General features: G+C 43.9%; 2 protein-coding genes across 12 annotated transcripts in view; one reads left to right on the top strand and one right to left on the bottom strand.

The window, feature by feature from the left end:
* NOC3L (NOC3 like DNA replication regulator) overlaps positions 1-8,038 on the top strand; it is a 50,380-nt gene extending 42,342 nt beyond the window's left edge. For both annotated transcript variants that reach the window (XM_053207706.1, XM_053207704.1), the window contains one exon: positions 7,984-8,038. In XM_053207706.1, coding sequence (XP_053063681.1) covers positions 7,984-8,023 — 40 coding nt within the window. In that variant the 3' untranslated portion in view covers positions 8,024-8,038. The remainder of the gene's footprint in view (positions 1-7,983) is intronic.
* Positions 1-13,081, bottom strand: part of PLCE1 (phospholipase C epsilon 1) — a 319,271-nt gene that overhangs the window by 10,915 nt on the left and 295,275 nt on the right. For 9 of the 10 annotated variants that reach the window (XM_053207694.1, XM_053207698.1, XM_053207699.1 and 6 more), the window contains 3 exons: positions 10,444-10,562; positions 6,047-6,175; positions 3,566-3,775 (listed from right to left, as the gene is read on the bottom strand). In XM_053207694.1, coding sequence (XP_053063669.1) covers positions 3,566-3,775; positions 6,047-6,175; positions 10,444-10,562 — 458 coding nt within the window. Of the gene's footprint in view, positions 1-1,314; positions 1,444-3,565; positions 3,776-6,046; positions 6,176-10,443; positions 10,563-13,081 lie in introns of all 10 variants that reach the window. The other variant, XR_008292338.1, reaches the window with a different exon arrangement.

Raw genomic sequence — 13,081 nt, 5'->3', positions numbered from 1 at the left:
GCAAATTTTACACATGGAGCTATATATATAAAATATATATTTAGATATATCTGTAGGCATATGTATCATTAAAAATTTTCAAACAGTATAGAGATAGATCAATAAAAAGCCAAGCTTTCCCCATTATCAACTTTTTCCCTTCTGTGTCTCATCTCATTCCCTACAAAAAAACCACTGTTGTTAGGTTATATATGCTTCTAAACATCTGCTATGAATGTACACGTATATTTTTGTATATGTGAATACATATATACTATGAAACCCTGGAATTACGTGAATTTAGATATAATATGATTGTCAGATGGCTCCCCCGCCCACTTTTTTTTAGCCCTATTCTCAAATGAAGGGTAGCTTACAGTTATCTTCTGCAAGGGGGAGGTCTGAAGGGGAAGAGGCAACCTCATCTCAGGAAGAGAGCATTTAGCAGGAGAGTCCTTCAATTCCAGCATTCTCCTAGCCTGATCTCAGGTCAAGCCACTGAAATGACTGAAATGGTCCTAACTAATCCAAGAAAAATCCAAGAATCGTTGTCACTAACTATCCTGGAGGTTCCAACCAGCCAGCCATAGGATCCAGAATTGTCCCCTTTGATACTGAGGCAGAATGGATAACTGCCACCAGGTGGTGCCAAACTGCAACCAGGACCAGAAAGGACTTGGGTTGCAGGAGCTTCTGGCCCCACAGGCTCACCCCAGTCATATCATTAATCATACAATCATGGTCCCTAAAATTTTCCTGACTGATGTTTTTGGACCCCATCCGTTATATTAGGGGTGTTGGGAGGGGAGAGTTACTGTCCATTTTTATTACATAAACTGAGATTGTACTCCATATAATGTTCTGCAACTTGTTTTTTCCTCCCCACTTAAAAGATTGTGGTGTTCATTTCATGTCAATTATTAGAGATTTAGCTGTGTAATATATGTCATTGTGTTGACCATGATATATTTAACCAGTCTGAGAGTGGGGTTGGGTGGTAATTCATCTGACATAATTTATAATCCGTATCTTGAAAACCAGGAAGCAAGCAAATATGAAAACAAAAAAGTTCTAATGGATACATAAAATATCTCAATAACTATGCAATAAACATTACTTTTAAGAGACCTCCTCAGAGCCTCTCTCAGAACTTTTTTATTTTTAGGGAATTTTCTGCCCCATTAGAAGGTACAGGTTATGACCAGAACAACAGTCCTCACTTACAGTTCTTTACAGCTTACTAAGCATTTTTCTACATATTGTCTCTATGTTTGGCATGAGGCTCATGTTAATCTTTTCAATCACAGATTTACAAATTAGGGCACAGAGGTTTACAGAAGTTAAATGAGCTGTCCAAGGTCATTTAATTTGTGGCAGAGCCAGGTCTGTCTGATTTCAAATCCAGCAGGTGTCATAGGAAGGCATATTGACCACAGGAAGATGTGATCCTGACAGCTTGAGAACCTAGAAGACAAGAAAACTATAAAAGGCAGGCAAGGAGGAGAGATCAGAGGTCATGGATAACAGTTTGGGGACTCTGAATATATGGGAAAATTGCTTATTTATCTTACTAGTTCCACAGAATGAAATAAATGGAAATACATAGAGCCCAGATCTATCAACTATACTAGTGTCTGCTTGCATTCAATAATTGCTGAATTCATTTATTCAGTCAGTAAATATGTGTGTGCCACGATGTACCAGGTCACCCGAGACACATTAAATGTGATTTGTTATCTTTGGAGATACATGTCAGTCATTTCAAAAATCTCTTCTCCACAGGAGAAGTTTGTTGTATTCTCCCCATCAGAACATGTTTGTTAGCCTTCCTTTCTAACTCATTCCCCTCATTGTTCAAAATGCTTCTCGCCCACTAGCCCTTGTTAAGTATTTATTCCTGAGGTCTCTATAGCCTGTTTTCATATACACCTTAAGTTGCATATGGGCATTCCTAACCTCCCCAGCCCTTCTAACTATAAGACACTCAAGAGCCTGCCCATGTTCCCTCTTGCTCACTGCCTCCCACTGCCCCCACAGTGCTGGGTGCCATGGTCCAGGAAGGCTGACGCATCACCAGCCTTGGCAGCACAGGATGGGGCAAGGACACTGACCTTCGAAGCCACAGACCTGAGTTCTTTCTACTTCTCACTTTGTCACGATTTAACCTCTGTGAACCTCAATTTCCTATGTGCGAAATGGTTTCCATTACCTCATGAGATCATTCAAAAAAGTAGTGAGTGAGAACTTTGAACATGGTAAATCATTATGCAAATATATGGTTTGAAAATTCGCTTGCTGACCTTATCACTTAGAGGACATTTTTTTACATGTAGCTAAAGAATGAGGCAAGTCAACGAGAAAAAATACAGAAAAATTTAGAGAGAAACTGAAGAAGGCTTCAAAAGTCCAGCTAAGGCCTCTGATATTTTCTCATAAAGCTATTATCATCAGAACTGCTCATTACCTGCCTTTGCAATGTGTATGTCTTATAGGGAGAGGAGGTTGGGGAGACGATTACATTTCTTTGCTTAACTGGAGTGTCCTTTTATGGTCTAAGGCAAGGTTAGGAAGAAAGGCAGTGGCTGTGGTTCCCAGAGCAGATGTTGGAGGTCTGTGGAGTACGATGCAGGCCATGTTCACAGTTCGGTGCAGAGTGAAAAAGTGGCACATGACGCTGAAAACTGGCTCTTTATCATCTCCACTGTCCCAACATCATGGATCACCAATGGGCATTTTACCAACCAAGCTCTATTACATGTCCCAAAGGAGAAGATAGATCGTGTGCCCAGAACAGGGCTTGGCATGTATTAGATGCTCAATAAATATTTGTTTAATCTAATTGTTGAATTGACTCCACTCCCTCATTATTGACATATCATGAGGCCTGAACATCTATGGTGGAGCAGTGACTTTATGTCATTTAAAAAAATGGCGGTAAGTTAGTGGGCTCTTAACCGTTTATTAAAAAAAAAAAAAAAAAATCAGTACACCATCCACAAACTTGAAAAGGAACTAATCAATGTAGAGCTGACAGGAAGTCGCTATATTATTTTCCTTCATGCGAATGATCACAGGAATGTTAGTGAACATAACGTAAATTCTTACTAACTCAGATCAAGGCTGAGAGAATGCTTTGTGTGAAGTTTCAGAATATTTTCAAAGAACTACTGTTCTACCTAAAAACACAGAACTTTTTATCAGCTAAAACTTTAACAGGCACGAACAAGAAGGCAACCAATTCCCAAATGTAAAATACCAATGGGACTAGCATGACACGGTCCTGTGACCCTTATGACAATGCCTTTTCGCATATAAATCAAAGCCTGGACCCACAGTTGATGACAAGCATGAGGAATCCTTTGAATTCTTGCTCCCTTTCTTTTACAAGAGATGGTTTTTAGACTGAATTTCTGTAACTTAGAGATAACATTCTGAATAAGTGCAGAAGAATAAAATCATTTCTCCCCATTTACTTAAGAAGAATAACATAAATCAGGTTGCAGTGATAAATTCTGAATCGAGGGAGGTGGCCAGTGGTGAGGTGGTTAATCACACCCTGAGTTGTTACGGTGTGAGACACACTTACTTCCTGCTGGGTTTTTAAGACAATCCTGCCAACATATCCTTCCTCTGGAAACCAGCTGCTTAAAATCTGCATAATCTCTTCCTCTGGACCAATGACTCTCTGGAACGGTTGTTTCCTGCATTCATTCTTTTCTTTAGATATAAAATATTTTTCTTCCATCAAAAAATAGTCTGTGATGATAGGTTTGGTGTCTTGTTCAGTGGTCAGAATCTAAAGAAAAAGCAAAGGCAAAACTTTAATTCAAAATAAGCCAGTTTTGTACAGAGAACAAACTGATGGTTAGCAGAGGGGAGGTGGGTGGGGAGGTGGGTGGGTGGGGGATGGGTGAAATAGGAACTAGGGATTAAAGACTATACTTATCCTGATGAGCACTGAGTCCTGTATAGAAACCTGAAACTAATATAACACTGTATGTTAACTATACTTGAATAAAACACACACACACCCACACACAAAAGAAACCTATTCTCACAGTGTTTACATAGGTCTGATGTGTAATTTATAAGTGAAACTTACTCTGCAGTGTTGAATAATTCTTTTTGGAAGACCTAAGAACTCTCTTATGTCCAAGAAGGATTGTTTATGTTCATTCTAGGCAACGACACAATTTATTCATAATCCCCAGACAGCATAACTATTTTTCCCACAGCTGGAATGAGAGCTTCTACTGAATTACAGACTTTACGCTTCTCAATCCATGAATTTAGCTCTCTGTAATCTTGTAACACAGGACCAATGGCAAAGAACCTAGCATAGCTTTTACCAGCACCGTGTCTTTTTCTCATGTTAGAAATACTTGTCTTCTAATCTCATCTGATCTAAGTTCCTGGGAATTCTCCTTTCAATTAAGTCCTGACACTGTGCCTACAAGCTTGTTTTCTTTGTTGGTTACTTACCCAGGTGGTCAGAGTGGCTGGGACAAGGCTCTGGAGCCAGACAGACCTGGGTCTGAGGTCTGCCTTTAATACTTATTGGCTGTGAGGTGTTGGACAAGATATTTAACCCCTTAGAGACTCAGTTTCCCCATCCATAAAATGGGAACAGTTAAGAGTAACAACCTCCTCATTTCGTTTCATGATTGAGGCACTGGTTAGAAAGCATAACACCGGCACATACGAGAACTCAATAAACGCCAGTTACCATCACACTCCTATAAGTTACTGACCGCACATTCCACTCCAAGTGGGGACAGAGAAGGTTGCCACCATCTGGTCTGGATTAGGCAAGCACCCTTCTCCTTGCCCCCGCCAGTGATGCAACTCCTAGAGTCCACACTTGGTACTACTTCATCTGGCCTGGAGGAAAAGTGGAATGAACCGAGGACGGTGAGGACAGAAGATTATCAGGAAGATGCAGCTCCCTTCACCCCAGCACTTGGTCTGTAGTCGGTGCTGCAAGGATATTAGGTCACTGTGTCAATCCGAGGTGGGGCTTCCAGTGTGAAGAGAAAAGACGTTACACATGGGGCTGTCTGTCCATTTGAGGAGCTGCCCCCTCCGGATGCTGCTTGGTTTCTGGCTTTCTCACTCTCACACGTCCTCCCGGGGGGGGGGGGGTCCCTGCCTACAGAAAGCCACATGGATCTCTGGGGGCGATCCCGAGCAGAAGCGGCACCACATGAGGGGACTTAGGCCAGTGATGCTGCTGCAGGTTTTGGGGTAACAGGCTCTCATCCTCCTGGGTCAGGCCCTGCGGGCCCCTTTGCACTACCAGAGGGGTAGGACCTCAAGGGTTAAGATCAAGTGCCAGGGGAAGGGGGACAATGGGGCTGCCCAACATGCAGATAAAGGCCTAAGGCTAGAGGGGCTGAAGCAATGTCTTCTTGGCTGCCGTCCATCCTGATGCTCTAAAAACTTGATCTAACTCCTAGGACGACAAACTTCATTCAGCTTGTGTGCAAATTCTGACTGATTAGTAAGCTCCACATTAAGAAGAAAGATGGGGCCCGGGTCTAGCCTTAGAGGGAAAGAATACACGATTGGAAAGCCACTCATTTTGGTCCTTATCCATCTTGAGCCTAGTGTTTTCTTATGTGTTTGAAGACTTGTTAAAAATTCTTTTCTAGGGGCGCCTGGGTGGCTCAATCGGTTAAGTGACTGACATTGGCTCAGGTCATGATGTCATGGTTTATGAGTTTGAGCCCCGCATCAGGCTCTGTGCTGGCAGCTCAGAGCCTGGAGCCTGATTTGGATTCTGTGTCTTCCTCTCTCTCTGACCCTCCCCTGCTCATGCTCTGTCTCTCTCTGTAGGTTAGCTTATCTAATGGTACCATGACCTCCCAGATCATTCTTATGGTGGATCTCAGTGTTGAATTACACAAATAATCAAAAGGCAGATCATCAACATGGACTTTTGTGTGTGTGCGTATGCTTACACCTGCATTTACACACACACACACACACACACACACACACACACACACACACCCCTCCATACATATTAGATGATGGATTCTCCCAACCATGGCCTCAGTGGACTTACTTGTTGGAGAAGCTGCTTTGCTTTGGTGCCTCCACTTATGGAGAAAACAGTAAAGGGCTCTGGACCTGGGACCCCATGCACCGTGACTCTGTGAGCCTGCAAACATTTTCTTTCTTCTGAATTAAACATCTGTCAAGGAAGACCACATGGTTTCTCATTCATTCTCATTTTCATGTTATTTCTAGGCTATATTCAGTACACAAGTACTAGTTCTTAGAAGTCTGTAGAGGGACATGTAAATGCAAAAGAAGACCATTCTTTTACAACCTGATACTTCTGTTTGTCACTGAAGAGGCGATGGTGCATCTTCCTTAACAGTCTAGTGAGGATATTAGCAGCATACCACCAAAATACTAATTTATTTATTTAAAATTTATTTATTTAAAATAAATGGAAAGTGACTCTTTCCATCATAATTAGGAGACTGGTATTATCTGAAGTGTATGTTAGTCCTTACTTATGAACTGACCTTCAACAGTGTCTATTGAGTTCCCTCTCTTCTCAGGGCCTTGGGTTAGAATTTTGGTTGGTAAGATGATAGACTATTCCAGGCTTAGAGCACTCTCTGCCCAGGCACACAGATAAGTATAATATGAAAAGTATTTCTGTTTTAGGAAGAGCTGGGGAGGTGTGTAACTCACAACTTTTGAGCATTTTGTATATTAAGATATATTCATTCACTCAAAATACAAAATTCATTTATGGAGAGTTGATAGTGAATCGGACACTATGTCTGGCCCTGGGACATTATCCTAGAAAGAGGACCTTATCCCTGCCCTCAAGGGCACCCAGTGGAATGAGTCAGAAAAGAAAATGGACAATTGTCAGCAGTATGCTAAGTTCCTTGGGAACCCAGAGGAGGGGGCAGATCCCAGGTTTGGAGGAAAGCAGAGAGCACCTCCTGAAAATGGTATCATCTGAACTAAATCTTGAAGGTCCAGTGTGACTTAGAAGATGGAGAGTGGGACAAGAACACCCCAAATATTGATGCAGCCTGTGTGCAAAGGCTTGGAGGTGGCCTGAAGCAGGGGATTCTGGGAGCCTCCACAAGCTCCGTGACTGGGGTGTGGAGGGGGTTGCTGGAGAAGCCAGCAGGTGCACAATCATGCAGGCCTCTTCCTAACTGGCCGGAAGAGCTACACTGAGAGCGGAATAGTGACCCGAGGCCCTAAGTGTTTCATTGAACTTGTACTTTATTTTTATTTGGGGAAGGAGTTGGCTGTTTTATTTTGCTTGCACACTGTGTGTCTATTATTTAATGCATTTTATTGAGATATGATTTGTATACCATAAAATGCACATTTCAATTATATGGTTTAGCCTGCACTGTATTTTTTGGAAGCTGAAATCACTGCCAACAGTTATGCAAGTCCAGATGTCCTGACTCTCTTGGAAACCAGAAGATCAGGCCACACTGCATGGCAACCAGCAGCTGGGGCTGACAGCAGGGTGGTGGCTGCACCTTTAAATGACTCATAAGCTCACTGTTTTCCCAGAGTCTCTGCCCAGTCCATGTATAAATTTTACTCTGAAAGCAGTGGAGAACCAAGGAAGGGTTTCTAACACAGGAGTGACATGATCAGATTTAGGTTTTAGTTAGATGTGGCTAAGCAGACAGACGGAGGGGTTCAAGCTCAGAGGGAGAGTCCAGTTAGAAACTCACTGCCATGAGCCAGGTGCGAATGGATGAGGGTCAAAGCAGTAGTGATGGACAGAGATGAATGGATTTGAAAACCACTAAGGAGATAGACTTATCAAGTCTTAAATGGGGCAGTGAGAGGGAGGGAGAAGTCCAGGATGATCTTCTGTTATTGGCTTGAGCAATGGAGGGTGATGACTTCAGTGGTCAAAGAACACATACGTGTTGCTGCTGCCTGGGACCCAGGGATGGCCTGGTGTGGTACAATAAAAAATAAATATTTGGTCTTTGTTCACAGTCGCTGGCACGCATCTCCCTTGGAACCTCTGCAGCGATGAGTGTTCCCTGCATGTTATGAGATGGCCGATGGCTGGAGGCCCCTAGACAGCTTCAGGATGGGAGGTGCTCACTGGAAAGACCAAGGTGGGATCAGATGGTGGGAACTTTCAGCACCACCTGGGGCTTCCAGGGAGGGGGACGTTACCGAGAGTTGAGTCACTCACCAATGGGCTATGACATACTCAATCATGCCTTTTCAATAAAGCTCCATTAAAACCGCTAAAAGGTGGGGTTCCGAGAGCTTCTGTGTTGGTGAACACATTGAGATGCCGGAGGCCTCACACCCCCTTTGCCCTATATTTTTCTTCCATCGGACTTCTCTTGCATTGTGTCCTTATAATAAACTGGTAACAGTAAAGCACGTTTCTGAGTTCTCTGAGTCATTCTACAAAATTCCTGAGTCTGAGGAGGGGTTTGTGGAAACCTCCTGAATTTATAGCTGGTCAGTCAGAAGTACCAGTGACAACCTGGGACTTGCCACTGACACCTGAAGTGGGGACAGTCCCATAGGACTGAGCCCTTAACTCTGGGACCTGATGCTAACTCCAGGTAGACCCTGTCAGAATTAAATTGAAAGGCAGGACACCCAGCTGCTGTCAGAGTTGAAGCAGTGTAAGAAAATACACAATGCATTTGGTGTCAGAAGTGTTGTGAGGAAAAATGGTTCATTGATGGCATGTGTGGAATCTTCAGTGCTAATAAGTATCGAGGCAAACTGAGCCAGAATCAGGCACTAGGCTCTGCTTCCCCTTTGTGAAAGCTGATTCTTGCCCTTCCATACCTAGGCAGCCCTGTCTCTGCTTCCCAGTCCTCTGCACAAGTAGAGGCAACACCTTTCTCTACCTTGGCCAAGTGTTGTTCTCAACTTTGGCCACACACTGAAGGGAAAAGGAAGAGAACCTGAGAAAATGAGGTCAGGATGGAGAGAGAGATGACACCGATGAGGTGAGGGGAAGAACAGCAGAGAAGAAAGTTGGGTGAATTATGGGTGGCCATGGCAGTGGTCGAGCCAGCGCCATTTGTGAGCATACGGGGTGCCTTTCCACAGATTGTTAGCACTATGTTGAAGCATAAGATTGACACAACAGTGAACAGGTTATATTAAACATGTAAAGAGGTAATCAATGGACACCCTTCTATTGTTATTATTATTAAACAATTTTTTTAATGTTTATTTTTTGAGAGAGAGAGAGTGAGCATGAGCGGGGGAGGGGCAGAGAGAGAGGGAGACACAGAATCCAAACCAGACTCCAGGCTCTGAGCTGTCAGCACATAGCCCAATGCGGGGCCCAAACCCATGAACTGTGAGATCATGACCCTAGCTGAAGTTGGACGCTCAACTGACTGAGCCACCCAGGCGCCCCTGTTACTAGTATTTTTTAAAGTTTATTTATTTATTTTGAGGGGGGAGGGGCAGATAAAGAGAGGGAGAGGGAGAATCCCAAGCAGGCTTCGTGCTGTCAGTGCAGAGCCTGATGTGAGGCTCAAACTCATGAACTGTGAGATCATGACCTGAGCTGAAACCAAGAGTTGGAAGCTTAACCTACTGAGCCACCCAGATGCCCCTCATTTTAAGTTAATTTCTAAACATCAAATAATGGAATCAACCAGTTAATTAAAACAGTGGTACTTGTTTAAATAAACAACCTTGCATTACTGGGGTGGGTACTGGCCCAGTGGTCCTCAAACTTCAATGGTATGGACCTTACCTAGGGAACTTGTTAAGAGACAGATTCTGTAATAGTGACCCTTTCTGTGGCGTTCCTTTCCCATTTCCAAGAGGGCCAATTCTGCATCTCCCCAACCTTTGCTTAATTAGTCTTTTCCCCATGTTATTATTTTGGGTTCATCTCCCTGGCAGGCCTATAATTCACTCATTAAGAGTGTGGGCTTTGGGGGCACCTGGGTGGCCAGTCAGTTGAGCATCCGACTTCAGCTCAGGTCATGATCTCACGGCTCGTGAGTTTGAGCCCCACATCAGGCTCGCTGCTGTCAGCGTGGAGCCTGCTTCGGATCCTCTGTCCCCCCCCTCTCTCTGCCTCTCCCTGGCTTGCACTCTGTCCCTCAAAAATAATAAAGTAAACATTAAAAAAAAAAAAAAGAGTATGGGCTTTGGCACTACAGTAACGGGTTTATAGCTGTGTGACCTAGATATACTTAGCTCTGACCTTCCTCATCTGTATGGAATGGAGACGATACTGTAGCTATTTCACAAAGTTACTGACAGGATTAACTGAATTAGTATAGTTGTAAAGTGCTTAGAAAGTGTCAAGTGCCAGCCATTACTGTTGTTGTCATTATTTCCATTGCTACCTAATTAATAACTCTAACTGACCAGGTTCCTGTGCCACAAGAAAGCCTATCTATCCCCAGTGTAGCGATCCCTGCAAATATGCTGAGTGAAACAGAACTTAGTTACCAAAGAGGCCGGCGTGGTGCTGCTGGAGGAATTGTCTTCCATCCTCCTACTGTTTATGAATAAACTAGAGATTTCCAAGACTTCGTTGTGGAGATTTCGCAGCTGAAGATGTCGATATCCTGGAATAATGCAGAATTGGGGAAAGCTTGTTAGCCATGCACTGCAGAGCTCTGCAAAGAAGGTAACCCAGGGAGGTCAATAAAGGGCAGGCGGAAATCAGGTCTTCCGATGGGCAGGGAGTGGCAGTGGGCATGCAACCAGTAGACAGACACCTTTTCATCGAGACTGCTGCTCCTGGGGACAGTTTTGGGTCACCTTATGGTAACTAACTTGTTCAGGTGCTATTTTTAACTTAGACTCAAGCAGAATATCTTAAACTCAAACAAAATACAGTAGGAAAATCTGATCATTTGGTATCATCTACAGTCACTGTTTTAAAATATTCCCTCTTAGTGACAATGCAGTATTCTAACAATACGGAGTTGGGAAAGTAAGTTATGGCGTGACTGTTTGTACCAATATAACATGGAATAACGTGCAGCCAGTGAAAGTGCTAATGAAGATGCATAGCTACCAACAGAAAAAGTTGCTCACTACAGGGGCACCTGAGTGGCTCAATCGGTTAAGCATCCGACTTCGGCTCAGGTCATGATCTCACGGTCTGTGGATTTGAGTCCTATGTTGGGCTCTGTGCTGACAGCTCAGAGCCTGGAGCCTGCTTCGGATTCTGTGTCCCCCCACTCTCTCTGCCCTCCCCCCTCCAAAATAAATAAACATCAAAAAAATTTTTTTTTAAAAGTTGCTCACTACATACATTAGGAATGAAAACCAATGAGATGCAAGACACTAAGATTAGTAGAAAGCCTATTTATTAAAAATATATATTATGTTATATGTCTATTACATATAATATGTAAATACATGGGCAGAGAAATAAAGCCTACAAAAGAAATATACCAAAAGTGATTATTTTGGAGAGATGGAAAATGGATAATTCAAAAGAAACATTTTTGCTTCTCTGTCCTTTCTCATAATTCTGTAATAACTGTTATGAACTGAATGGGGTCCTGTCCAAATTCTCATGTTGAAGCTCTAACTCTCAGTACTTTGGAATGTGCCTGTATCTGAAGATGGGGCTTTTAAAAAATTTATTTATTTATTTATTTTGAGAGAAAGAGAGAGAGAGAGAGAGAGAAACAGTGAGTGGGGGAGGGGCAGGCAGAGAGAGACAGAGAGAATCTCAAGCAGGTTCCTTGTTGTCAGCACAGAGTCCGATTTGGGACTTGATCCCACGACCCTGGGATCATGGTCTGAGGTGAAATCAAGAGTTGGACACTCAACTGATTGAGCCACCCAGGCATCCCTGGAGATGGGTCTTTTAAAGAAGGTTAGGGCCCTCAATGAAGTCATAATGGGTGAGTAGGGTGAGCCCTAAGCCAATATGACCGGTGTCCTTATAAGAAGAGAGAGACACCAGGTGCCTGCACACAGTCTCAGGGACAACCACGTGAGGACACAGCAAGAAGGTGGCTGTCTGCTAGCCAAGGAGAGGGGCCTTGGGAGAAACCAACCCTGCCATCACCTCCATCTCCAGAACTGTGAGAAAATAAATGTCTGCCGTTTAAGCCTCCAGTCTGTGGTGTTTTGTTTCAGCAACCCGAGCTGATAGGGCAGTGGCCATGTGCTACTTGCACAGTGGAGAAGAAAAACAGGAAGAGAACAAAATGCAGGAGACTGTAATGTGTTCGTGGAAGTCAGAGTTCGGCACTTTGAGTGTGGTGGTGGAAGAAGGCGCTAGCACCTTGGTACTCAAAGTAGACCAGTAGGGTCAGCATCCCTGGGAGCTTGTTAGAAATGCAGACTCTCAAGCCCCCGCACCCTCAGACCTACTGTATCAGAATCTGCATTTCACTACCACGAGTCCCAGGAGACCCTGACACGCATCAGTGTTTGAGGAGCAAGGTGCAGCCATGCCCACTGGACAACAAGCTGAAGTTCCACAAGTGCTTTGGCAAAGCTGAACCACATCAGGTCAACAGCTCTGGCCTTTACTCAGGATTCTCCATCTGCCCTGCTCTGCCCCCAACACCCACCTCCAGCTTCCAACCCTGGACGTGCCATGAGAGCATCCCAGCCCTCCTTCTCTCAGGCTCCTTTCTTTCTTTTCCTTTTTTTTTTATTAAAAAAATTTTTTTAAGTTTATTTATTTTGAGAGTGAGAGACAGAGAGAGAGAGAGAGAGAGAATATTCCAAGCAGGCTCTGCACTGTCAGCATGGAAACCAACGTGAGGCTCGAACCCACAAACGGTGAGCCAAAATCAACCAACTTAACCAACTGAGAACCCAGGTGCTTCACTTTTAAATTTTTTAAAAGTAAGCTCTACACCCAATGTGGGGTTTGAACTCAAGATCCTGAGATCAAGAGTCACATGCTGAGCCAGTCACTGACTGAGCCAGCTAGGCAGCACCTCCGAACCCCGGGCCCCTCTCCTAACGTCAGTCCTTGCTTTAAACACACCAGGGGTGCAGCAGCTGCTACTAGGAAGGGGTGTGCAGGAATAGGAGCACAGCCACTCCTCCCCACACCAGCAGAGGGAGAGCACACACTCCATGGGATGTTGTCAACACCTCTGATTTT

Source organism: Acinonyx jubatus, chromosome D2 (assembly GCF_027475565.1).
Source record: "Acinonyx jubatus isolate Ajub_Pintada_27869175 chromosome D2, VMU_Ajub_asm_v1.0, whole genome shotgun sequence".
In the NCBI taxonomy this organism is placed as follows: domain Eukaryota; kingdom Metazoa; phylum Chordata; class Mammalia; order Carnivora; family Felidae; genus Acinonyx; species Acinonyx jubatus.
Note: the sequence above shows the minus strand (reverse complement) of the source record. Positions and strands in the feature narration are given on the sequence as shown.